At 54.7% G+C, this 26,210-nt stretch overlaps 1 protein-coding gene across 1 annotated transcript; it reads left to right on the forward strand.

The window, feature by feature from the left end:
* The first annotated feature begins 10,881 nt into the window (after positions 1-10,881).
* CPNE6 (copine 6) lies at positions 10,882-25,893 on the forward strand. The gene is made up of 15 exons (XM_044420883.1): positions 10,882-11,034; positions 11,911-12,099; positions 13,521-13,595; positions 14,422-14,496; positions 16,749-16,832; positions 17,468-17,557; positions 18,573-18,671; positions 20,450-20,536; positions 22,055-22,114; positions 22,484-22,617; positions 22,726-22,780; positions 22,881-22,932; positions 23,792-23,925; positions 24,477-24,710; positions 25,771-25,893. The coding sequence occupies exons 1-15, from the start codon at positions 10,882-10,884 to the stop codon at positions 25,891-25,893; spliced, it is 1,644 nt and encodes a 547-aa protein (XP_044276818.1).
* The last annotated feature ends 317 nt before the right edge of the window (positions 25,894-26,210 follow it).

The raw sequence follows: 26,210 nt of genomic DNA on the forward strand, positions 1-26,210 counted from the left end.
CCCAGTGAATTACTCTCTCCTAACCCTGACATGGGTTCTTGCCCAAGGGAAAGAAGCCTTCTTGCTAGCATAGGGCACCTTCCCCAACCTTGCACCCTCCATAGGTCAGACTGCAATTCCCATGATGCTGCCACGAGTCACTTGCAAGAAAGGGTGAGGATGAAAATGTGATTCACTAGTACAGGAAGAAGAGCTCAGTTGGGGAACATGGGCTTCGTGCTCAGAAGGTCCCGCAGTTCAGTTTTTATGGGATTTCTGTCTTCAGCGAAGGGCAATTTGGACTGAAGAGGCCCCCTATCTACCCCAGTTGGGGTAGATCAAACAGATGCGCCATGACCCAACTTGGGACTGGCAGCTGCGAATTCTCGGGGCCAAAACTTGGCTGAGTTTTGAGTCGACTTGGATCTTGCCAAGAGATGAGCCCAGGCAGACCCTAAACAAACCCCCCCAAAAGAGAAATTAATCCGCCGGATTCATGTGGCTGCGCTATTCGCAAATGGCCAGCAGGTGGCGCCAGGGATGCTGTTGGGAGGAAGAAATGCCGCTCCTGAAGGGCAGCCAGAGAAGCAGGACTGTCCTGGGCGCTGGATTTATTCTCCCTCTCCTCTCTCTGTTTCTCTGGCGCTGCTCTTCTGCGTCCTTTCCAAGATCTTTAGTCTCCTGTTTCCCGTTTGCTTTCTCATCTTCAAAGGCTCCGGGTCCTGCAAACACGCCGAACCCGCTATTGTTCTTTTCTGCAAATTAATCCGTCGTCTAATTCAAACCAGTAGAAAAAAATGCTAATTCTTCTCCTAAGAGCCACCTTGGGGCGGGGAGGGGGAGAGTTGTACCGGCGAGGTAATCTTCCCTCACAGGCTGCTCTTCCTCTTGAAATTTGCCCTGCTTAATCAAGGGCGTAAGTCCCTACATGTTCAGCTGGAGGGGAGGCCTACAACTCCCAGCATGCCCCAGTCAGTAGAGCTACCTAGGGCATGCTGGGAGTTACTTGCCTTTTTCTTTAAACGTGCTTAGACTTGTGCTTTAAGTTGAGGGGGAGAAACTTCCCGGTGGGTGTCGTGTGAGGCAGCTCTGGGGCTCTGAGAAATCGGTGCTGCAGCCCCATTTTCCCAGCTTAGGAATCAGTGCTGCAGCTTTATCCCCTTCCAACCTTGTTTCTTTCTCTTTTCCAAAAACACCTGTCTCCGTGCTTCAGGTGAGTTCCATCAGGTTTTAGGGTCCCAAGGTATGCAGGACTTTATAAGTTAAAACGCGTGCCCTGGCTTGGGAGCTGGGGGTGATGGGAGTTGTTGGCCAAACTACCTGGAAAGGTACAACTCCCCCCTGCCCCCGGGTTGAGCCACAGGCTGAATAAGTTGGACCCCCTTCTCAAGTTTTCACAAGCAGAAAACGGGGTGGCTCTGGCACCTCCAACTGTTGTTGAAGAACTGTCGTTGCTCAAATCCTCTCCAAGGATCATTGCCCCGCTGGATCGGATCCTACATTCCGCCTTCCCTATGCTGTACTCGGTATTTTATGGCAGTGTCGCCTCCAGTCCCCGCTGGCTTAAAAAGCCAGGGGGCCGTTCGTGCTGCCGGAGAAAGACAAGCTCAGAAAACCGCAATTTGCCTCACGAGAGGCGATGGGATTGCAAGAGATGCGGGCAGCTGCGGGGCGTGGGAGCCACAAGCTGTGCGCCCCACGGCCTTCCAGCAAGAGGCAGGACGGATCCTGCTGCGAGAGAGACCCCCAAAGTGGGGGGCGAACCCTGAAGCACAACAGCAGCAGCAAGTCCAACCCGCGAAGCACCGCAGGGGTGCACTGGGCCACGCACCCTCCCTCCGGACCACCTCGTGCGCCATTTCCCAGGCTTTTGTGCAGGAGAGGCGTTTTACGGCCTGCCTCTTCCTCCTCCACTTCCACACTGAGATGAGACCCTCAAAAGCTTCTCTGAAATCAGACCCAACTTTCCAGCCAGAAGGGTCCAATCTCCCTCTTCAAATTTCATTTTTTTATTAGATGTATAGCCCACTTTTTTATTTTTTAAAGAACTCAAAGCAGCTTGTGTCATTCTCCTACTTTCAGTCTTATCCTCACAACAACAACCCTGTGAGGTAGGCTGGGTTGAGAGGCTGTGACTGGCCCAAAGCCGCCCAGACGGCTCCATGGCTGGCTGAGCAGGGACCAGAACCCAGATTGCCTGAGTTCCATTCCCATATTCTTAACCACTAGGCCACACTGTCTCTCTTCAAGGTGACTTCATGCCCAAAACCCCCGGCCAATGTAGGGGCCAGGAAACTAAGATTCTGATTCTGACTTCTTCAGGGCTGAACAGAGCACAAGCCTTCGGGGACAAAAACTGTCTGAGCTTCTGCCCACACAGGTCACCCCATAATTACAATGTGCCAGTGTAATTTGCATTGGATTTCAGAGGTCCTGAGCTCAGGTTGGATCCCGCCACTTCCCCAGGACTTCCCAAAGCTCTGACACCTTTCCTGCTCCTACATCTCTTTCAAGAGCCCACTCCAAATCCCAGAAATTAGAATCATTTAGGAAAAGCTGCCCATGTGGCTTCGGAAGTTCCTTGGTCATCATGAGATCTAGAAACTTGCTTGAAAAACAACACAAATTGCCAACATTCCGAGGGTGTTATTTTGCCGTCCCTCTTTGGGGTCAATTTGGAACCCATGATGTGCTGTCTTTGGGCATGAGGGGCTCTCACCTGGTCTTCCTGCGCAAGTCTTGGCCCTCCATGGCTTCTCAGTGGCCACGCCCCTTCCCATGACCCCACCCCCTCCCATGAACACAAGTTCCTAACTTTGGGGGCATTTCCCCCCATTCTAAATTTCTAAATGGCCTCAGTGCCTCTCCCTCAGTTGCATAGCCGGAAGTGTGGCTTCTAGATCAAGAGAGGCATTACTACCACTGTATGCGACTCTGGTGCGCCCGTAACTGGAGAATTGTGCTCAGTTTTGGGCCCCCCATTACAGGAAGGATATAGCCAGGTTGGAGTCAGTGCAGCGAAGGGCCACAAGGCTGGTGGCCGGTTTGCAGGGGATGCCGTATGAGGCGAGACTGAGGGAACTGGGTCTCTTCAGCCTGGAGAAGAAGAGACTCAGGGGGGATCTGTTGGCGACACTCAGGTATGTGAGGGGGTGTCACACGGAGGTGGGTAGAGACCTGTTCTCCCCTGCAGAGGAAGGCAGGACGCACTCCAACGGAGCAAAGCTCAGGGAGCCAAGGTTCCGTTTGGATGCCAGGAAGCACTTCCTGACAGTCAGGACCCCAGGGGTGTGGACCGGGCTTCCCCGGGAGGTGGTTGAGGCCCCATCGGTGAGGGTGTTCAAGGACACGCTGGACGTGCACATGGTGGGCGTGTCGTGAGCAGAGCCGGCTGGTGCCAGAGGTCAGACTAGATGGCCCGGAAGTCCCCTTCTGACTAGCTCTGCTTCTATGTTACCCACTGTCAAGAAAAGCTTTATTATTATTATTAAACTATCAGTGAAAAATTTGGGCCCGCCCCTTCTGCCTTTAGCCCCGCCCACCCATGGAATGTGGCCCCGGAATGTCTCTAAAGTGGGCCCACACCGCTGTGCCACGGTCTATGGAGGAGCACCACACCCCCAAAGTGTATGCCCCAGAACCCATTTCTGCGTTTTTCTTGCTCCCCACCGGCTGGGCCTGCATCTCTCTGCCCCCCTTGGGCTCCACACAGAGCCCTCTGGCTAGGGCAGGCTACAGATAGCCTCCCATGCAGCAAGGAGGAAGCGGATCAAAGCATGATTTCCACCAGCAGCCCCCAGAAATTCCCAGGGAGCCCCAAACGGCAAATCTCCGCCTATCCTCTCTTGGCATCACCAGCTGGTTTTCAGGGGTAGACTTCCGCTGTAGCTGGAGGTTTGAAGGACGGCTTGGATCCAGATGGAGGGGGAGCTAGGATCCTAACCAATGGGATAAGTCAGTCCCGAGGCAGCCCTTTAAAAAAATTAAGGTAATTTTTAAAACGTAAAATACAATCAAAAGAACAACACACAATAAAAATAACGCATAACAACGTTAAACATGCAATAAAAATAAAATGAAAAAACCCCCTGCGCATCCCACCACGGGGCGCGTCGGATGCGCGTTCAAAGCCCTGCCAGCAGTTCTTTCGAAAAGCGCTGCTGAAGTTAATTCGGGTCGAGGCACGAGTCCCGGCAGCGCAGCGCAGCGCAGCGCGGCTCCAAGGGCTTCACGCGTGCGGCAGACCGCGGCTTTCCGGCGGCCGCCGCCCCCCGGCCCGGTGGCTCCGGGGCAACGGAGCCGCGCGGGGACGCCCGGAAGGGCTTGCCCAGCTCCCGGCGCCTCCGCCGCCCGCCCCCCGCGTCCGTGGGGGAGGCGATCCGGCCCCGCATCGCCTTTGGCACGGCGTGCGCTGCGCCTTCCCCGCGAGGGCGCGGCCGGCCGGGCCTCTGGGCGCTCCCCCCGCGTCCCGCCACGCGTGGCTCGCCCCCCCCCGGGCGCGCGCGTGGCGGCTCCCCCTCCCGTGCACTGCGGAGTCTGGCGAGGGGGAGGAGCCCGGGCGGGCGGCCTGGGTGCGGGGACGTGACAGCCGCAGAAAAGGCACGGAGCGGAGCGAGCGGAGCGCACGGGACGGCCGGGCGGAGCGGCGGCGGAGAGGCCCGAGGAGACGAGCCCGCGCGCACGGACGGCCCTTCCCGGCTCTGCGCGCCCTCGCCAAGGTAACCGCTTCGCCTCCTCCCGCCCGCTCGGCCGGTCCTGCCGCGGGGCCGCGAGCCGGAGCCGGAGCCGGAGCCGGAGCGAGAGCGAGAGCTCCGCTGCCGCCCCTGTGCTGAGCACCCCTCCTCTGCGTTGTCTAACCCGGAGGGTGCGCGCCGGCGTGCCGTGCGCAGCCTGCAATGCACTAGGGCAGCCTTCCAGGCGCCTGGACTACAACTCCCATCGTCCCCGGCCCACCCCGAAGGGCGGCTTGCACGCGGACGCCGGCGCGCTCCCTGGAGCTCTTTCCGCGGTCCTTGATCTTGCGTCCCCTCGCGCCCGCTTGTACGCGCGCGTGTGTGTGCGGGGGGGGGCAGTTTCTTGGCTCTTTCCCCCACGATGTTGGCGACGCGTCCTCTGCGCCTCTTGGGCGGGACGCCCAGCCCGCCCCGGGGGGGGCGGCACAGCGGCACCCCTGCGCTTGGCAAGTTATGGGCAGGGTCGCGCCGCGCCCGCACTGCCCCCTGCGCAGCCCCTGGCGCGCGCAAACGGCACGTGGGGGTCCGCGCAGGGTCCCTCGCCTCCCGGCGCCAGCTTTCCCGGGCAGGCTTCCCCACGGCCCCCGCTGGCCTCAGCTGGCCGTTTCCAGCGGGCGGAGCGGTGGTCCCGCCGCGCGCCCATCTCCGGGACTCCCTCCGGGGAGGTCTGCGTATTCCGCGCCGCCCGCACAGCCCCGTTGCGCGACTCCGCCGGGTGGGGCGTGAGCTTCGGGCCGGCCTTGCCGCGAGTCCTTCTGTCCCTGGATACTTGCCCTGCGACGCTCGGGGCCTCTCCGCTCCGGGCGCTCCCTCGCCCCTTCCCTCCCTCTTGGGGGGCCGCCAGGACCGCGCTTCGCTCGCGCTGGGCACCGGGAGGGGTGCAGGAAGTCCGAAGAAAGCAGCACCCGCACATCGGGGAACCCCTTTCTTTGCAAACGGACCGTGGCCATGGCAAGGCAGCGTCCGGCCAGGACCGGGATCCCCCTCCTCCCAGTCACCAAGCCTCCGCCTGACCTACCTCACAAGGTAGTTTGGTGGATAAAATGGACCAAAGGAGGACAGTTCGCATCAGCTGCCCTCGGACTCCTTGCAAGTGCAGAGACATGGGATATAAACATCATGTGCGTGTGTACTTAGATCCCCACAACAACCCTAAGAGACAGTGTAGTATAGTGGTGAGAGCGCAGGCCTGGGAGTCAGGAGATCTTGGCCGTGCAGCTCATTGATGACTCTGGGCCGGTCATGGACTCCCAGCCTGACCTGCCCCCCAGGGTTGTTGTGTGGATAAAGCGGAGGACGGCTGTGTAAGTCACCTTGAGTTTCTTGCAAGATTAAAAAAAGCATCTATAAATGTAAGATAATATAAAAGAAACTTGGGATGGCCTTTTTTCTTTAAAAAAGGGTTTGCGGTGGATGTTTTGGTCTTTAGGAAGTGACAGTTAGCTTCGGAATACCAGATGATCACCACTGATGACCACTGCCTCTTTCTGGCTTGCTCGGGACCCCCCCCCCCAGCAGCCTCTGGCAGGCTAATGGACCGTGGGCACGATCCGGCAAAATGACGCTTACTTTTTCACACTGTACGAAGTGCATCCCCAGCTCCGTGGGTTCCCTGGGCACATGCTGTGCTTTGGCATTGTGAAAACTTTGTGCAGCTCGGAGGGGCATACGGTCTACTGCCCTGTGTCAATTATTGTGTCTTTCCGTGATGCACATTTGAGATCGTCATAACTTTGTGGTCTTGGGGGGTTCCCTCCATGGATTGTTTTCTTTTTTTTTCTTTTATAACTTTTCTTTTATAACTTCTTTTATATCGTTTATATTTTTTATTTATTTTATATTATTAATCTTAATTTTATATTGCTATTTTTGTATTGTATTGTATTTTATTGTGTTGTAAGCCGCCCCGAGGCTTCGGCAAGGGGCAGCATAGAAATGTTCTAATAATAATAATAATAATAATAATAATAATAATAATAATAATAATTGTATTACATCCCTGCGTGCAAATGTTTCCCACCCAGCCTCCGTGCCCTTTGCTGCCCCGACGGCCATCAATTTCAACCTCCTCTCCATCGGTGTTTCTCAACCCTTTTAAAATCTTGCTCACTACAATCTGGAGAGGTGCAGAGAGGAGAGAAATGAAGGCTGGGCCAGAAACTGCCCCGGGGGGCCTGCTGAGCCCAGAGCAATGCCTCAAGCTCTGGGGCCCTCTTATAGGCATGTGCTGGTTTGAATAAATGTTTACTAGGATGTGTAGGTGCATCATTTCCCCCCACATTTCTGCATCCCCGCAGTTCATCTTCCGGTTGTGCCACACCCAAGCATGCAGTCCAATGTTTAATTCCTGCCTCGGGCAACTTTCCCCAACTCCGAGAAGAGAAATGTTGGACTATAACTCCCATCGTCTCCACCTGGCTGGGGGTGGGTGAGGTGTGGCCCAGCCCTTCTGGAAGGACTGGGGCTTGGGAGGGCTGGCGTGGGGGGTGCCGGGAGCCCAGCTTTAGATGCCAGCCCTTCTCTGGGCAGGTCAGTGCCTTGTGGGTAACCCACCACTTACGCCCCCGGTTGCGCTGGTGGGTGTCGAGCATTTGCTGTACTGGTTGCATAGCTTGCACACCCTGCTGTGTGATCTTGGCATTCCTCGGATGCTGGTTTTTCATTGGGTAGATCGCCCCAGGCTGTGATGTTCTGTCTCCCCTTTCCTTCCTTTCAGGAATCCAAGGCTTCCCGGCAGGCGAAAGAAAGTCAGGAAACTGTACCGCATTGGATTGATTTAGGCTTTGTGTCTCCGCTTGTGGCTGCATGTGTGACAGCTTTGTGATGCCGCTTAGCCCTGAGTTTGCCTGGAGCTGTGCAGGCTTTGGGATCCCACAGAGCTCTTTGATAGGGAGACGCTGGCAAAAATTGTGCGATGCCAAATCAGCTGGTGGGATCGAACAGTGTAGGTTATCGAGCTGGGCACGGCCTCCGCTCGGTTTCCATAGACACGCTTTCCTCAGATTGGGGTCCCCCAAGTCTGTTGGCCTGCAGCATCTATCATTCCCAGCCAGTGGGGCTGGAATGATGGGAATTAAAGTCCAGCACATCTGAAGCACACCGGCTGGATTCCCCAATGCAGGGGCATCGATCCATCCTTCCCATTTAGCCAACTTAGCTAAAAGACCTCTCCGAGTTTGGAGGCTGTGCCCCTCCACTGCTAGGGGCGCCACGCCTGGCCTGACCTGACCTGACGGCCCTCCGACAGCTCACACTGTGGTGGTTTTCCAGCTTTGGCAGGTCTGTGGTTTTATGCCACAAATATGCCGGCATTTTAGGCCCTGCCCCCTCTGCCGCCAGCCCTGCCCAAGTGCCTCTCCGCGATGGAATCAGCTCCTGGGCGGAAGAGGTTTGGCACCCGTGCTCCGCTCTTGTGTGAATGTGTACCAGAAGGCTGTCAGCTAGGAGGAAGCTGCTTTGGACTCTGTGCCTGAGTCACTGTTCTGTTTCGGCCTCCCTCTGGGCCCTGTCTTTCAACAGGAGGGCAGGGTGAGCTTGGATCAGGCAGAGAGCGGAGAGGGGGGAGCAGGTCTCTTCCCCTCTGAGAACAGTGACTCATACAGAATCACAACGGCGCTCCTCTGCACACATGCGTGTGCGTGTGTTGTGTGTGTGTGTGTAGGTTCATAACCTCACGGGTGGTCAGATCATCCTTGAAGAGTGAAGTGTGCCCTGCACGCTCTTCCCAGCTGTATTTTGTTCCGTGGCTGCAGGAGCGATTCCATCTGTTGCGCTGGCCCTTGCGAGACTTGTGTGCCACGCAGAAGCCTCCGAGGAGCAGGGAAGGTCCACACGGAGCCTGCCAGAGCAGCAGACCGAGCGAGTTTCGGCTTACCTGAAATCTTTACTTGGCATGCCAGGAGGGAAGCAAGGGGGTGCACCTGCCTCCCCCTCCACCAGGTCTAATGGGCATGGTCCTGTGGTACAGCCCTCCCCTGTCAGGCCTGTACCACCCTGAAGGCATGTGGTGGGGAGGGCCTTCTCCAACTTGGTGCCCTGCAGTCTGTCAGGTGACAGCACCCATCATCCACAGGCCAATGGGAGATGATGCAGAAAATATGGTCCAGGGGGAGGAAAGGGGCTGCCAGAAAATATGGTCCAGGGGGAGGAAAGGGGCTGCCCCTCCCATCCATGCCCCCTCCCCCAACGAGCATCCCCTTGCACGAGGCTCGGGGAAGCGTAGAAGATTTCGCGTGTCCCAAACCGAACCGCGCAGTTGTTGTGGTGTTTGCATTTTGAGCCGGAGCACACAGACGCGGCTCCCCGCCCGCACTTCTCCGAAGAGATGCTCAGTGTGCACATAATTTCTATTACGCTTATTATTTTGCTGAGGCCATCTGTATAGATGCAAATGAAGCAGAACTATTCTTGCAAAGAGCTGTGCTGGATCAGACCCAAAGTCCACTTAGCCCAGGATCCTGTTTCCGTGCGAGGGCGGGGAGAGCCTTCCAGGAGTCCCCGAGGAGGTGGCCGCCCTCGTTGGCTCCCCCACCCGCGACTCCCACCCCACCGTCTGGTAACTTTCCATAACGTCAGAAACAGAGGACACGAATTTGCCTCGGATTGGCAGGTTCCTACTGAATTGCTGTGACTTGTCTAAGCCCTTCCTTGTTCTGCCTCCTTCAATCGCTCAGCCTTTCCTACAGGGACATCTTCAAAACCAGGAGGAGTGCCTGCGATAAAGTAGGCCACCCGGCCACCCCAAGGTACAGTGCTCCCGCACATGGCAGCTCCATCCTGCCGTCACAGGTGACCCCCCGGCCAGCCTGCGCCGGAGGGGGCAGGCGTGCCCTTCAAAGCTGCGCCCACAGCATCTCCTCGGCGCCCCCTTCCACCCCCACGAGCCCCCCCCCCCCACCAGGCCTCCTTCCCTTGGCCTTTCCCGCTGCCCGGATTTGACGCGGGTGCCAGAAAGCCAATAAACCCAACGCCCGAGCGGGGGAGGGAGGCTGACTCAGCACCGCTTGTGCCGAAGCGCCCGCGCCACTTCGGATGCGTCCGTGTCGCCGCGCCTCTTGCTCCGCACTCCGCTTTCTTTCTGCCTCCGGAGTGGGGAAGAGGCTGGAGGCGCAGGCGGGGCTGGGGGGAGAGCGAGCGCGTGGACTCCCTGCATGTCCGGAAGCCGCGTCCTTCATTCCTGGGCTGCGGGCGTTGCCCTCTGAGCATGCACAGAGGGCCTTTCCAAAGCCACGGAGAGAGCCAGCACTCCAGGCGTCCCGGGCAGAGGGCTATGGATCCAGGCCAGGTCTTTCGGTTGTTCAACACCTGTCGTTTCGCATTTCACACGTCTCCACCGACTGGTGCTCAGCCTCAGCTTCGATGCCCTTGATGCCCAAACCTTGTCCGAGTTCCCCGGAAACAATGGTGGCTTCTTTGTCCTTGCCGTTTCGTTTCCTCACTCGGGACCCACAAAGACGCCGCCGCCACCCCATCGGACATCAGTGCCACAGCTCAGTCACAGCAGTACCAGAAAGGAGCCCCTGAGCAGGTGCAGAGTGCAATTCTCTCCCCATGGCATAATCACAGGGTCCTTGAATGCTGGAAAATGTGGAGTTCCAGATCACAGGGGAGGGGCCATTTTCAGGCACACAGGTATCTTCATGAATTATATCCAAGCTGAAGCTTTCACTGTCCGTTCTCTAATGGTTCTGGTTTCATTGTCTTTGTTCCGTCCGTCTGTCCGCCTACCTCCCTTCCATCTGTCCCTCCTTCCCTCCCTCCACCCTTCTTTCCGACCATCCATCTTTCCTCCCGTCCACCCATCCGTCTGTCTGTCCTTCCTTCTTTCGGTCCTTCTGCCCACCCACAGCGCCTTCTCCCCACTCTGGGGGGAAGAGCAGCCCCAGGAAGGCCCGATCCGCGGACCCCTGCCTCGGCAGATGGCCAGCCAGTCCCGTCTCTCCCCTCAGGGCCCTGGGGACACACCTGGAGCTTGCCGTGGGCTCCTTCCACGCCCGCGCGAGTGCTTCGGAGAGGCCCGCACGGTCGTGGCCCCCCCGGCAGCTGCCCGTGGCACCCGCCTGCCCCGGCTTGCTCGCTCCGCTCCCCCATCTCGCCTTCCTGTCCCGCCTTTCCCTGACGCTCGGTCTCTCTCCTTTCTGCGTAGGACCATCTCTGTGCAGGCCACACCATGTCGGAAGGGGTGGACACCCAGCCCGTGGCCCTCGGGGCATCCCGGGTGGAGCTCCGCGTTTCCTGCTGGAACCTCTCCGAGCGCGAAGGTGCTGTCAAGCCCAACCCATGCCTGGTCCTTCAGCTGCTCAGTGACGGCCAGTGGAACGAGGTGACCGCTCTAGGAAGTCATCACCAACGTCTCTGTTACGATTGGGGTGCCTTCCGCCCTCCTTATTACCTGTATATTACCTGTTTAGAGCCAGTGTGGTGTCGTGGTTCAGAGCTGGGACTGGGACTCAGGCGATCTGGGTCCTAGTCCCCGCTCAGCCATGGAGCCAACTGGGTGACTTTGGGCCAGTCACAGCCTCTCAGCCCAGCCTACCTCACAGGGTTGTTGTTGTGGGGATAAGATGGAGGAGGAGATGTAAGCTGCCTTGAGCCCTTTGTAGGAAAAAGGCAGGATATAAATCCACATATATATATATATATATATATATATATATATATTTGCATGCCAGCCCATGGCTAATAAGGCTGCCAGGAGAAGGCAGTGCAAGTTGTAGCCAGAGCAAAATCCACATTTCAAACCCTGGCCGTGGGTTTCAGGGTCCGTGCATTCTTGCTCGTTTGGTTCATGGTAGTCTAAAAGAGCAGCTCGTTTAAAAGCAAGAGGAAGACCAAGGAAACACCAAAAGGTGTTTTATACATTCAGATCAGTTGATTAGGTACCAGACCACAGATGAATGTTTGAGCTGACATTTTGATAGCACGATGGATGAAGGTGCGATCCGACGCACATTTAGACAGGAAAAATGGCTTGCAGCTGGTGAGGTGTGCAACCTCGCAAGACTGTTGTGAGGAGCATGGGGGTTCCAGGGACCACAGAGTCTGTCTTGCTCTACATGGAGAGATGGGGTATAATGGCTAAAGTCAGAGGCGGAAACACTTGTGGAAAGTGGCAATCTTTTAGCAGCGGTCAAGCGCCTGCCCCATGTCCCAGCCAGCTCCCCACGCTGCCAGCACCTACCTCTCCTTTCCTCCCCAGGTGGGGCACTCCGAGGTCCTCCGTGGGTCACAGAACCCGGTCTTTGCTCACGTCTTTGCCCTGGACTATTTCTTTGAAGAGATGCAGGTCCTGAAATTTGCCGTGTTCGACATTGATGGAGAGAGCGCGGAAAGCCCGGAGGAGGATGCTGGAGACCTACTTGGCTCCACTGAATGCACCTTGGGGCAGGTAAGGCTGGTCCCCCACCCCCAGGAAAAGCACTTCCCTCGTGCCACGACTTGAAGCCATGGGTCCCAGCCCAGCTTCCAAAGCCCCATGGAAGCCAGCAAACCGGCGAGGGTTTGCATTCCCCATTCCCCAGTAGCCACCGGGCAGAGAGAGAAAGGGGGTGTTCGAAAGAGAGAGAGAGAAGGGGGCATTGAAATATCAGAGGGCCGGCGTGACATGGTGGTGCGGGTGCTGGACTGGGGGGACCCAGGAGGTCCGGTTTCCAGTCCCTGTTTGGCCATGCAGCTCATGAGATGGACTTTGGGCCAGTCCTTTGCTCCCTCTGACCTACCTCATGGGGTTGCTGTTTTTGTGAGGATAAAATGCAGCTGTGTAAGCTGTCTTGGGCTCCTCACAAGAGGAAGAAAAGGTGGAATGTAACAGGTAATGAAATAATCACAATAATCAGCGACAGAATGGGAGTTTTGGGGAGAGGGAGAGAAAAAGGAGGGGTCTGAAGGAAAGGCAGAGTAAAGTGCAGTGGCCCCGCCCATTATAGGCTAGGCCCGCCCACCTTCGGCTAGGCCCCGCCCACCTATTCAGGCCCCACCCGCAGTCAGCTCATGGCCCTGAGGCATCACTTCCAAGAAGGGTGCCTTTTAGAAAGGCGGGTGCAAAAGGAAGCATAAAATAGACATACCTGCAGCCCAGGCACAGGAAACAGGGTCTCCCAGCCCCGAGCAACACTCTTGCGGGTTTTGTGCAGGCACGGGGTGCATTGCTGTGTCGAAAGGCCTTGCTGCCTGGCAAAATCCTTCTTCAGACCACAAGAAACATCACGTCTTTCCCAGCCCACCTTTCTCCAAGGGGCCCAGGTTGGGGTATCCGGTTCCCCTCTATTGTAGTCTCACAACAACCTAGTAAGGCTGCTGAGGCGAACAGCGAAAGTCACCTTGGAAACTCTGTGGCTGAGCCGGATTAGGGTTGAACCCTGATTGAAGCTCATGAGAGCTAGAAACTTGGTTGCTTTTTTGGCAATGTACACTGATGATGTCCAGGAGCCAAATTATGTGATAGGCTTGGAACTCTTAACTGAGCCCTTGGCATATGTATCAATGTACAAACCAGCTCCAGGTTTTGTGTGTGTGTGTGTGTGTGGGGGGGGGGCTGGACTAGATGCCCTCAACATGACCCCCCAAGCTTGTGAGTCCCCCTTCTCTCTACTGCCGACTCACTTTACCCACCTTTTCCACAGGGCTGGGGGGCAAGAAGGGGCATACACATATCGGGCTGGGTGCCTGCCTTTGGCAGGTGTCCACCCTTCAGCCCGATTTCTTCTGAAGCAAGGAAGGAGAAATATTCTCTCTCTTTCTCTCTCTCTCTCTCCCCGCTTCCCTGGGGGGTCATTCATCTTGTCCTTTCCTGTCTCTGGGCAACTCCAGATTGTCTCCCAGACCAAGGTCACCAAGCCGCTGGTGCTGAGAAACGGAGAGGTCGCGGAGAAGTCGACTATCACGGTACAAGAATCCCCCTGGCTCAGGCGGTGTGGGGGGCACCGGGGGAGGGTGGAGCCCTTTGTGGGCCTGGGAAGGACAAGGGGGAAGCAAGGACAGCTTGAGGGAAAGAGGCTGGCAGCTGACACTGCAGGAATGCCCCAGCGTGTCTCCAACTCAGTCTTGGAACCTGCAGGGGGCAAGGCTGCTTCTGAGCATGCACAAAGTGCCACTGGCAGCCAGGATCACGGGAACCTGGCTGAACCTGCAGGACCTGACTCAAGGTGGCACCTTCACAAACTGACCGGTCTACTTTTGGGGCTGCTGTGAGAAGTACGCCAAAAAGCCACCCCAAAACCTCCGAACAGAGATGCTCAGAGAAGCGCGGAGGGGTTTTGTGTCTTGGAGTGCCCCCTGGGCTGCTGTTAACCACCATCAGAATATTTATTCATTCATTCATTTAACTTATAGTCCTTTATAATTAGTCCGAAGACTCACTAAACATGGGGTTTTCCACGCCTCATTTTTGGCACCTGCCTTTGCCAGGGGTAACTTTCTACCCTGCTGGGGCAGCAGGAACCTTCACAGTGGATGAAGAGCCCAGTGGAGTTTTTCCCCAGAAGCAAAGACCAGAAGGGTATAAACACCATGAGAAACCAGCTTCCTGTAGGGCATCCACAGTCGTTGCTGAGGACTGCACTGAAGAAAATCAATAAATGCATTTATTAAATCAGGCCTCATTTCGAGTGCTAGGTGGGGGCACAATTTGTAGACAACTCTCCGCCAGCTCGGAGCTAATCTGTATTTCTTTTGGGATGCGTCTCTCTCCCTCGGTCATTTTTACCGACAGGTCGAAGCCGAAGAGGTCTCCACAACAAACGAGTTTGTGCAGCTGGAATTTCATGGGCAGGAGCTGGACGACAAGGTAGGCAAACATCGGAGAGGCCAACCCTACAAAATGAAGTGGTGGTTTGTGGGTTTCGCAGAAACCTTCCCTCCAAGAAAGAGTGCAGAGGAACGTGTGCGACATTTAAAAACCGTTCTTGACTGATCCCGTCAAAGGTATTTAATGGCCACCCTTCATACATTTCTAAACCAGAGAGAACAGGAAGGCCTGCGGGGAGCTGGCCGTGGTGGGAAGGAGCTGGCCACATCGCCTGGATCTGAAATGGTTTGACCACCGGAGATCTCAGCAGAATTTTATTGACGTTGTTGGGTTCCAGCTATCGATGTTGTTGGCAGTGTGTGCATTTTTAACAAGAGTACGGGAAAATGTATAGGGGATGAATCCAGCGGAGCAAAGCTCAGGGAGCCAAGTTTCCATTTGGATTCCAGGAAGCACTTCCTGACAGTCAGGACCCCGAGGTTGTGGACTGGGCTTCCCCGGGAGGTGGTTGAGGCCCCATCGGTGAGGGTGTTCAAGGACAGGCTGGACATGCACATGGTGGGCATGTCATGAGCGGAGCCGGCTGGTGCCGGAGGTCAGACTAGATGGCCCGGGAGGCCCCTTCTGACTCGCTCTGTTTCTATGTTTCTAATCAGGGAGCTTACACAGTAGCTCCTCACTGAATATTTTTGCAGTATTCATGGGAGTCTTTTTCTTAAAAAAGAAATTTAAGCCACTTGCATGCTTTAGAGGTCCTGGTGCCTTGCAAGGTAGGTCCACGGGTAGGTTAAATGTGCATCCTGAAAATTATTTTCTCTTAGGCTCCTGAGAGCCTTAGAAAGGCCCTGCTGGATCAGACCCCAGCTCCATCTAGCCTGGCAGGCCGGAGATGCGGTGGCAAACCTGCTGCCCACGAGATCCGCCAAGCAGGATGGGTGCAAGGCTTCCCCTACCCATGCTCCTCAGCAGCTGGCGTGCGCAGGCAGGCCGGTGCTGCTGAAGGAGAGAACACACAGCCTGCGAGGCTTCGGGTTCTTTATTTTATTTATTTATTTAAAACATTTCTATGCCGCCCCCGTCGCAACAAAGCCTCAGGGCGGCTCACCACAAAAACAAACAAAATCATATAAAAATTTATACACTAAAAATATTAAAACCCGGTGCATCTCGGCTTAAATTTTTTTTAAAGTCCTCCATAATAAATTAACACTTAAAATAAGTTTTAAATAAAAAGGTCTTAGCCTGGCGCCGAAAAACAAATGAAGACGGTGCCTGGCGGACCTCTCTGGGGAGCGCATTCCATAGATGGGGCGCCACCGCAGAGAAGGCCCTCCTCCGGGTACTCACCCTCCTAGTATCTTTCACGGAGAGCCCCCGGAGAAGGGCATCTGTTGCTGATCTCAAGGGGTGGGAGGGCATATATGGACACAAGCGTTCCTTTAGATACCCAGGGCCCAAGCCATTGAGGGCTTTATAGCTCATAACCAACACCTTGAATTGGGCCTGGACTTCAATCAGGAGCCAGTGGAGCTGACGGAGAACTGGGGTTATATGAGAACAACGCCCAGTCCCCGTCAGCAACCTGGCAGCTCTATTCTGCACCAATTGAAGTATCCGGACCGTCTTCAAGGGTAGCCCCACATAGAGCGCGTTGCAGAAATCTGATCGGGAAGTTACCAACGCGTTAGTGACTTCTTGGTTAGGCCTGGCTGATGCAAGTCCTATCGATTGCAATGAGCTGGCTTGAAGCGTGTCCCATGCCTGTTTAGCCAATAGAAGACCCTTCAGCTCCCGCTATTGCAGGGCTTTTTCCTGCCCAATCCTGCACAGGATTGCCTGCTAAATCTGGATTTAGTGCAGCATTTTCAAAGAGTCACTGCTCAAGACTCAGGCACCTCTCCAGCATCCGATCACCTCAGATCACCTGGGATGCCCAGTCCTGCTCACCTGTTAGTTGGGAGGCCGGACTGCAGCCTGAGCAGAGGGGGGCAAAGTGAGGGCATGTGTGGGGTGGGCTGGTGGGGGGTCATTTCGGGGTGCTTCAGGGGTTTCTGGCCCCATCTTCTCATATAGCAGGGGTACCGGACTTTTTCCTGTCCAATCTGGCCAGGGCGACTTCTTTTATATTTTATATTTTTTTTATTTTATATTGTTAATTTTAATTTTATATTGTTATTTTTGTATTTTATTGAGGGCAAGGGCTTGGTTTCGGGGAAGAGAGCTTGGCATGTTTGCTGATTCCCCCCTTTGAAAAGCATTCTGATGTTTGGACCGCTTCTTGCTCTGTGTAGGATTTCTTCAGCAAATCCGACCCGTTCCTGGAGATATACAAGGTCAACAACAATGAAACTGAGAGTCTGGTTTGGCGGACGGAGGTGAGGACGGCGGCTAAGGAAGGGCTGGATTGGGGAGGACTGTTGGTGTGGGTTTGAAGGGCCCCGATGGAAATAAATCGAAGGAAGGCAAGGTACCGAGAAGCAGAAAAAGATGCTCAAATTCTGAGGCCTCCATCTGAAAAAAAATCCCCGAATGTTCCTGCTTTGAACTGGCTGATAAAGCGGCTCATATCAGATTGTTGCAAAAGAAGCGAACTTCGAACAGGAGCTTCTCTTTTTCCTGCATGATCTGCAGAGAAGGGAGTCTTAATTCCGTATTTTGCTTAGCTGTGGGAGCTGATTTATTTAGGAGGCAAGTAAGCTTACTACTCATATTATTTCGGTCTGCTCCCCACTTTTATCAGGACCTATGTCCCCATAATTCAATCTGCCCACGATGAACAATTCATAGAACAGAAAGGGGGAAATGGTGGCCTGTGCATTTTTAAATCAGCAAAAGCACGTTCTCTGATCGTGACAGGGAAGGGTTTCCAATGTTTTGGTGCCACGGCCAAAGAGGCCAGGAGACTAGTCAGGGAGGTGGATAAAAGAAGCAGTTGTGACACTCAGGGAGAACATATTTGGGATGAGTACCTCAGTTTCCCTGCTGCTGTTTCCTTCCCCTCTTGTACCAGGTGGTGAAGAATAACTTGAGTCCCCGGTGGGCACCGTTCCGTGTCTCCTTGCAGTCTCTGTGTAGTTGTGACCCTGAGAAAGCCATCCGGGTGAGCATGTGCCCAGCAGGGCAAGCTTTGGGGGCTTTGCGAGGGGTTGGGGAGGTCTGGGGGTGGAGAGCCAGCTGGGGCCCCAGGTGAATTGGTTTGGGCCTTGCATCCCCAGGTTGGTGGGATTCTCCGTGGTAGGAGGCCAAGCTGCATGGCCAACTCATTCAGCGTGCAGAGTGTGGGGGCACGAAAAGCTTTACACCCCCCCGCACCCCAGAGTGTGGCGTGTGTGGAACAGGGTCCTCCTGGAATGGACACTTGCAAATCTGCAAGAAAAGGGCACATCGGTACATAAAATTGCACATGCTTGTTTACACGTCTGGATGCAATACACAAATGCTGATTCAGCTGAAATAGAAGTACGAGACAGCTCGGCCAGGTGTGGAAGGCTGTGACCTGTGAGTCCCCCCATACGGTCTGAAGCGCTGCGGATGTGGAACAGTCCGATAACTTGTTTATCTTTAAACGGGACTTGGATGGGGCCTTAAATGGAAGGTGGCTTCAGTCCTTATGGCCCCCATCTATTGAAGGTTTCCCCGGATGCCCCTTTATCTAGGACCATCTGTACAAATAACCTTCTGCTATTTTTAAAAAAGGCCAGGTGGAAGTCTTGTCTTCCCTCGGTCAGAGCCGCAAGAAACTGGAGCAAACCTCACTCTGGGGAAGCCAAGGCACTCAACCCACGCTTTGCCAGGGTTCAAACAGCACAATAACCCAGGTTGAGCCACTGAAGCATGGCTTGCTGCAGAAACTGAACCAGCCAAAATAGAAACTGCAGTCAGCAACCCACCGTTCGCCACCCAGCAGCAAACCATGGGTTGTCTTCCTGGGTTGTTCATGGTTACCAAGCCCTGGCTTGTCTGAACCCAGCCGGCCTCTCTCTCGTGTCGGGAGCACATGCAACAAGGGTGTAGCTTTGTTTGTGAAGGAACCAGACAACGTCCGGGGAGCGGAAATACCTCTGTGCTGAATGTCTGTCTCTCAGCCCTATTGAATTCCTGCTTTCTCCTTCCAGTGCATCATTTATGATCACGACTCCAGCGGGAAGCATGACTACATCGGCGAGTTCAGCACCAGCTTCCAGCAGATGCTGCCGGCTTCCACAGGAGAGGAGGTAGTTTAGCCGAAAGATGCGAGGCAAAGGGGGCGAGAGGAATGGAGGGGTAAAAGAGGCCCTCGCAGATATACCCTGCCTCTTTTGTCTTGCAAAGCAGTGTGCATTGTCCTCCTTTCCCCATGGGTTCCTCACAACAACCCTGTGAGGTAGGCTAGGCCGAGAGCACCCAGTGAGCTTCAAGGCCGAACGGGGGCTTGAATCCCCATCTCCCAGTCCAACCATGACACCAAACTGGAGTGGTTCAGTGCCAACGACTGGCACTGTAACCACAAGCATAAATAGCATTTCTAGAGGTCTGTTTGCCTTTTCCTTTAGTTTTTAACTTGGAAGAGTGCCAAATGCACTTCATGCATTTTTCATTTTTGCTTTATTCAGGAGAAATTTGGAACAGTCTGCCACGTGCAGCCCGAGAGACGGAAACGGTGGCAGATTTTAAATGCCTCCTGATCATGTATTTGTTTCCTTGACCTGTAATATATTATGCCTTCCCTTGCTGTACTGGTATTATGCTGCAGTGTATTTAAATTATGTATTATTTTAGCTTGTTATCTTGTATATTTAATGTGAGCCACTTAGGGATTTTTGTATATTAAAGGGACAAACCTATATCTGTTCAGACCAAAATTTCCTGTATGCTGCAGCAAAACTTAAAAGTGCAATTCTACTCATGTTTAAACAAAAAGAAAAAAAAGTTTTACAACTTCCAACATTTTCCACCTAGCACTGGGGATATAAAAGTATTATTTAAAAAGCTTCAGAAAGTGAGAGGGATTCCGCAGTGATCTTGAAATTAACTAATGCAACCAGGACAAAAGAAAACAAACAAATCTTGAAAGAAAAGTGGAAACACTTTACGGATCTTTGTAACAAAGATTTTAATGTATCTCAGCGAGAAACTCAATTTTCTCTATGTTAACAAATATGGTAGGTGTATCCCTTGACATCTTTTCCATCCTTATATTATGTCCAGCTTTATTTTTTAATGCAAATTCATTCTTAGGTTACCGAAGGAAGATTTTTCTCTCTTGCATACTGAATAATGAATTGGCAGTAATAAGAACAATTTAAAAATACATGGAACTTTTTAAATTGCTCTGACGATGAGGGGAGGGATTTTTTGTGACACGGTGCAGACACTGTCTAGTCAGTCCTGAGCACAGCCGGTGCCCTGCTGCAGAACATCAAACCCATTTTCCCCTCTCTGGAGAGAGAGAGGAGAACGTCGTCTTAACTGCACCAACGCAAGCTCGGGACTCCTGGGTTCCACGCAGTTTGTGCGTCTCCCCACAAGCACATTCCTCTGCTCACTTGAAAACTTGGATGTTGTGCAGAGGAGAAGGTCTCCAAATGGAATCCTGATGGAGGTTTATGAAAACAACGCACAGAGGCAGAAAACAGGGAGAAACGTTGGCAAGTTTCATGCCCCCACCCCACTTCGTAATATTAGAAAACTGTTCTCCACGCTGCTGCCATTCAGTTGTCTCGGAGCACAGCTTGTCGTCCAACACGCCGTAATCCAACACACCTGGAAGGCATCAGGTTGGAAAAGGCTGAGTGGAATTCAAGGGTGCCCAGCAAAACTGAATGGACAGATAAAATTCAGGACAGATAAAAGCACAGTGGGAATGTGCTTTTCTTTGTTCATTTGTATGTCAAACGAGATGTTGGATCTTTGGAGCGATCTGGCCATGTGCTTTTCAGAGTCTCACAATATTGTGGCAGGGAACGCAATACAACACCAGTCCATTGTTACTGCTTTTTTTCCCCCTCTGTAGGTGAAATGGGAATGTATTAATCATAAATACCAAGAAAAGAAGAAGCATTACAAGAATTCTGGGTACATTGTTCTCACACAGTGCAAGGTGGGCTTCTTAGAGGTCATTAAATCTTATGTGCAGTCCAGTCTGGCTAACGCTGAGCCTTAAGAACAAATACCCATTGGCGAAATCAAATTGCCTTTGAGGTTTAAAATGGCTTCAGTGATGACTTGGTCCTCAGGGGCTGAATTATAGATGTGAAGGCCCAGGAAAAAATGCAAAAACACCCTCCTCACACTTCCAATTTTTCTGATCTTTTTCTGAGTCTTCACATTTGTAGCTTAAACCCTTCGAGGCTTAATCCTGTTTAGACAGAAAGAAAGAAAAAAACCTGAGAACTGCCAGCATGTTTTCGTTCTGTTTAAATAGGTGCAGGATTGTGCCCTTAGTTACACAACCTCTCTCTGTGTTCCGCCTGACCAAAAAAGTCACCCATTGCAGATCAGCAGTTTCAGTCCTGGTGACCTAAAGATTTTGCCGCTTAAATATGTATGATGACAAGCTGCAAAGAACGGGTTCGGCTGTGAGCTGATGGACGATCGCTCCAGCTAGCGGGGTGTTGCGGTCAGGAGGATAACATGGGTGGAAGGAAGACGGGACCATGATGGAGAGAAATGAGGTGCTGCATCTGTGGATTGAAGGGAGGAAGGCAGGATGGCTGGCCATGGAAGTTGCATGGCATGGTAGCCCCGGGCTGAATTCCATTGCAAAGAAATTTTGCGGGGGCTAATGTGGTGGTGAGCAGGGCCAAAGGATAAAAAAAAACCCTGCGAGGGCCAAAAGATAAAAAGTCCCTACGTGTTTTAGCTTTGTAACTGATGCCTTAGCAGAAGCATTTCAAACTTTTTGACTGCGGGAAGATCCTGTGGGAAAGGGATGAAACTACAACATTCTTGGCAGGTGAGGGAAAGAGGGTGGAGCTAGAAGAAGGTGGGTAAGGTGGTCATGTTGGGGATACCTGGCCTGAGGACCCAGATGCGCCAGGTTTTCAAAACCCCTGTGGCAGGTGGATAAAGCGCTCCAGTTTGGAGTTGAAAGCTCCTGAAGAGCATGAATTGTGGGGCTTTTTAACTGTCTGAGGGCAATTTTCAGCTCAGAGCTACCTGCACTTCCCCTTGAACTCGAACTGGCGTCGAGTTCAGCTTAATCCTGGTAAAGTGCCCAGCATGGGTTAGAACCAAGAATAGAGAAGCTTGATTGAAATAAACACGGCTCAGGTGAGCGAAGACTAGGCAAATCCCTGCTGGGTTCAGCGGATCTCTGCAAAATGGGCCAAAAATAACCCAAAAATTATAGACAGGTTGTAGCACCTTATTCTAGAGGGTTGAAGCTTTTCAACAAGAGGTCACTGTGCAGGGATTGGGACCACTCTGGGCCTCCAGTCACTTGCCGGACTCTCCCGCTAGGCTTACTGCAGGATGCTGGGATTTGTAGTCCAACGCACCTGGAGGGCATCCGATCTGTGTGTGACAGACCACGATGACTTCATTGGTGTGATATTTCAGACATTTGGGGCAAAAGAATCGGAAGGTGGCTAACGTTTCCTTTTCTGCTTCCCTGCAGGTGGAGAAAGTCCACACCTTCCTGGATTACATCATGGGTGGCTTACAAATCTCCTTTACAGTAAGGAAAAATAAATAAATTGGCAGAAGCCACCAGGAAAGGGAGCCGGGCGGGGGGTATATCAAGTATTAATCAAAGGGCGCGCAGTGTGAATGAGGCAGGGAGCAAAGGGGCACTTGGGTATTTATCGGTTGGATCACAGTCTGTGGTATAATGGACAACAGCTCCCATTATCCTCAGCCAGCCTGTGGGAGTTGTAGTCCAACACATCTGAAGGACACGGTTATCCTGCTGTTCCTCTGCAAAGGTCAGGGCGGTGACCTACATGGCCCTTGGTTGCCCTCCCCCGTTTCAGCCTCGCAACAACCCTGCAAGGTAGGGCCTCATGATGGGGGGGGTCCCAGTTAGACTCCCTCTGCTTGCGCGCAGGTGGCCATCGACTTTACAGCCTCCAACGGGGACCCTCGGAGCGAGCACTCCCTGCACTTCATCAACCCCAAGGAGCCCAACGAGTACCTGAAGGCCCTCTCCTCCGTGGGCGAAATCTGCCAGGACTACGACAGGTGAGCGGACAGGTAACGCTCCCTCGCTCTGCCCACCACACACGGGTGGGATTGAGCGAGCGAGCGAGCGAGCCGTTCAGCGCAGTGACCTAGATTCCTCTCTTCCAGCGACAAGCGGTTCCCCGCCTTCGGCTTTGGCGCACGGATTCCTCCAGACTTCGAGGCAAGCCCGGGGGGGATTCTGGGGACCCACAAGGCTGGGCGCTGACTCCTCTCCTTTGCCCTGTCCTCATCCAGGGCCCCTCTCCTCTTGTCCCGGACAGGTGTCCCACGATTTCGCCATCAACTTCGAGCCAGAGAACCCGGAGTGCGAAAGTAGGAGTCCTTTGATGTGCAAATCAGCCCCTTCCTGACACAGATGCCAACGCTGAAAACTGCGGCTGTTGCAGAGGGTTGGGGATGATGGAGCACAGGAGGGAGGGGAAACGAGAGCGGGAGATTCGGAGCCCTTCGGCAATAAACAGATACCTGGGCAAACAGTGCAGGTGTCCACAAGAGCAGTGCAGGAAAGTGGGGGGGGGCAACCTGCCCCCCAGGGAGAAATCCAGCCCCCGTCTGCTGGAATTTTGGGCATTGCTATTTTCTCCTTTGGTCCAGTCCGCCTTTGCTTCTCCAGAATATAAACCGGCCCTCGGGCAGAAAGAGCCTGAATTAACCCCCCCCCCCCCCCCCCCCGAAACAGCTCTTCCTGCCATTGTTCGAGTCACGAGCCACCTGTCTGGGAAGGGCACCCAGGCGGTCGGGCTGATGGGGACCCCCATCCTCTCCTGTAGCCCTCCCTAGTCAGGTGCCCTCCAGAGGGGCTGAGACTACATATCCCATCACCCTGCCACAGGTCTGGGGGCTATGAAAGCTGTAGTTCATGCTTCTGGATGGAGCTGGGTTGGGGAAGCTTGCTTTGAGTCCTGTGCATCTCCGAACTGAAAAATGGAAAAACACCGGGCTGGCTTTGCAGCCTGTAAAAGCTCGGGGGGGGGGGGGGGGGGGTGGGGGGGGGGGGGGGGCTTGTGCCGACAGCAGCTGGAAGAAGCACGTGTGCCCACGCCTGCAACTTGACCCGAGCCCGGGGGGGGGGCAGGTTGGGAGAGCCCAGCCGAGTGAAGCTGAGCGGCCCTGCCCCTCTGTACCCCCCGAATGCGGGCCAGGGACGACCGCCTGTTTCCTCCCCCGGCAGGGATCTCCGGGGTGATCGAGGCCTACAAGCGCTGTCTGCCCCAGATCCAGCTGTACGGCCCCACCAACGTGGCGCCCATCATCAACAAGGTGGCTGCTCCCGCGGCAGAGGAGGAGAAAACGGGGTTGCCCACGGTAAGGCGAGGCACGCTGGGGGCACCTGGGGGGGGAGAGGTGGGGTGTCTGCCCCAGATCGTTCTCTGGGGTGGGGGGAGAGAGACTTGGTGCTCTTGGTCTGGACCTCAAGTGGAGTCCGAGCCCTGAGTGTCTTTCTCGGGGGCCCAAAGTTGTTCCTTGAGTCCTGAGTACCAACGGAAGGGCTTTCTCTCAGCCGAAGGGCCACACAGCTGTCAGTTTTCGGGGGAGATTGTATCTGGGGAAGGAAGGGAGCACTTTCCTCATGCTGCAAATCTCCTCACCCCCCCCCCAAAATCTCTCCTGCAATGCTGTGAAATTGAGAAAAAATCCATTAATTTAGCATGACAGGGGCGCAGATGAATTTAAGAATCCATTTGGAGCTAATCTGGATGAGAGATTAACTGGCTGACTTTTCTCCTGTGAAATTTAAGTAAATCCCAGTAGTCATATCTGCAGACATGGATAAACATCATCAAGGGCAGATCTGTGCCCCACAGCTCTTCAGCGCCCCCTTGCTCCTAGCCCCCCTGTCTCTCCCGCCCCCACAGAAGTACCGTGTGCTGCTGGTCCTCACGGATGGCGTGGTGAGCGACATGCCGGAGGCATGTGACGCGGTGGTCCGGGCCTCGCGCCTGCCCCTTTCCATCATCATCGTGGGCATCGGAAACGCCGACTTCTCCGACATGCGGGAGCTGAACGGCGACCGTGGGATGCTGGAGTCCGAGGAGGGCCGGGCCGTCCGTGACATCGTCCAGTTCGTGCCTGTCCGGGAATTCAAGAAGGTAAGCGCCCCCCACGCCCCCCCCCCCCAAGAGGGCAGGAGGCATTCAAGACCTTGAAGCCACCGGACGTGAATCGCTGCTCAGCGGGGCTCCCCATCTCCTCACCTGTCCGGTTCGCTCCATCTCCTCACTCGCCTAATCTGTTCCCAACTCAGTGCCTTTCAGATGTGTAGAGCTACAACCCCCAGAATCCCCCAGCCTGCATAGCTGCGGGATCCTGGGAGCAGTGCTGAGCTGAGGATTCTGGGAGCTCAACAGATCAGGAGAGGATCAGATGGGATTGGCTGTACCCTTCATTCTCCACTTCCCTTTCCCGTTCCCTGTGGCTTCCCTACGGATTTGTGTCTTCATTCCTGTCCCCGTCTCTGGCCTTCTTCCTGTGCATTCCCACTCTGACGAACATTAAGAAATTCCAGCACCCTGTGGAAAGTGGGACCACGGAGGGCTTTATCTGCTCATTCATTTGCATTGATTTGGGGGGGGGCGCTTTGAGGGACAGCAGATCTTAATGAACGCCCCAGCTCTTGGGCACCCAAGGGCTGCCCCCAGAGGGCTGGGGGTCCCACACGCCCACCTCCCTCCCCTTCTCTGCCCAGCCCTCCGCTCAAGGGGCCCGTTCCGGCACTGCTCCCCCGTGTACAGAATATTACCGAGGGCCCAGGCATCGCTGCTGTCTGCTTGTACCCCGTGTCTTCCCGCAACTTCTGCCGACTTGACCCGTTTATTCCAGAGGGAATCCGTTTGAGGGAGAAGAGAGATGGCATCACTGCACGATGCCTTCCCATGGCAAGCGCCTGGAGCCCATCTCCTGGGAGCAGCACAAAACGCTTTCTTTTAGCCTGCACCATGGGGGGCAGGGGGTGCTCTAGACCGAGGAGCCTGTGATCTGTCAAAAGCCACCAAGCAAACACCCAGGAGACAGAGCCGGCCCTCCTGCCTCCTGCTCGCCTTCTCTGCTGCTTTCTCCCATCCCTCAAGCTCTCTCCAGAGCGGTCCTTCCCCTTCCGCTGCCAGCACGGCCGGCAGGGCAAGGCACAGACGCCCCGTCTTTCTCTTCCAGGCGCCCCCGAACGCCCTCGCCAAGTGCGTCTTGGCCGAGGTGCCCAAGCAGGTGGTGGAGTACTACGGCAGCAAAGGGATCGCCCCGGTGACACAGAGGACCAGCTCCCCACTTCCCCAGTGACCCCGCACACACCTTTCCCCGCGGACGTGGTCTGGTCAGCACCTTAATGTGAGTTTCAGGCAGGTGGGGAGACGGGCAGGAAAGGAAAGGAGCTGGCAGTTACATGGAGACGGACGCTTGGACGAAGGGCCGATGGGACCGGGCCGAGGAGGGGACTGGTGCTCGGGCTTCAGCGGCGGGGTGCTGCGCTCAGATCTTCCCTCCGCTTGGGGCTTCTTGGAGGGCTCTGTGCGCTCGCTCGCTCGCTCAGCTGAGCCCGCCTCGCAGGGTTGTTGTGGGAGGGGTGGGGAGGAGAACGAGGGCGGAGATCTCAGCTG

The sequence above is a fragment of the Varanus komodoensis genome, unplaced genomic scaffold, assembly GCF_004798865.1.
Source record: "Varanus komodoensis strain SLA01 unplaced genomic scaffold, ASM479886v1 scaffold112, whole genome shotgun sequence".
Lineage (NCBI taxonomy): Eukaryota > Metazoa > Chordata > Lepidosauria > Squamata > Varanidae > Varanus > Varanus komodoensis.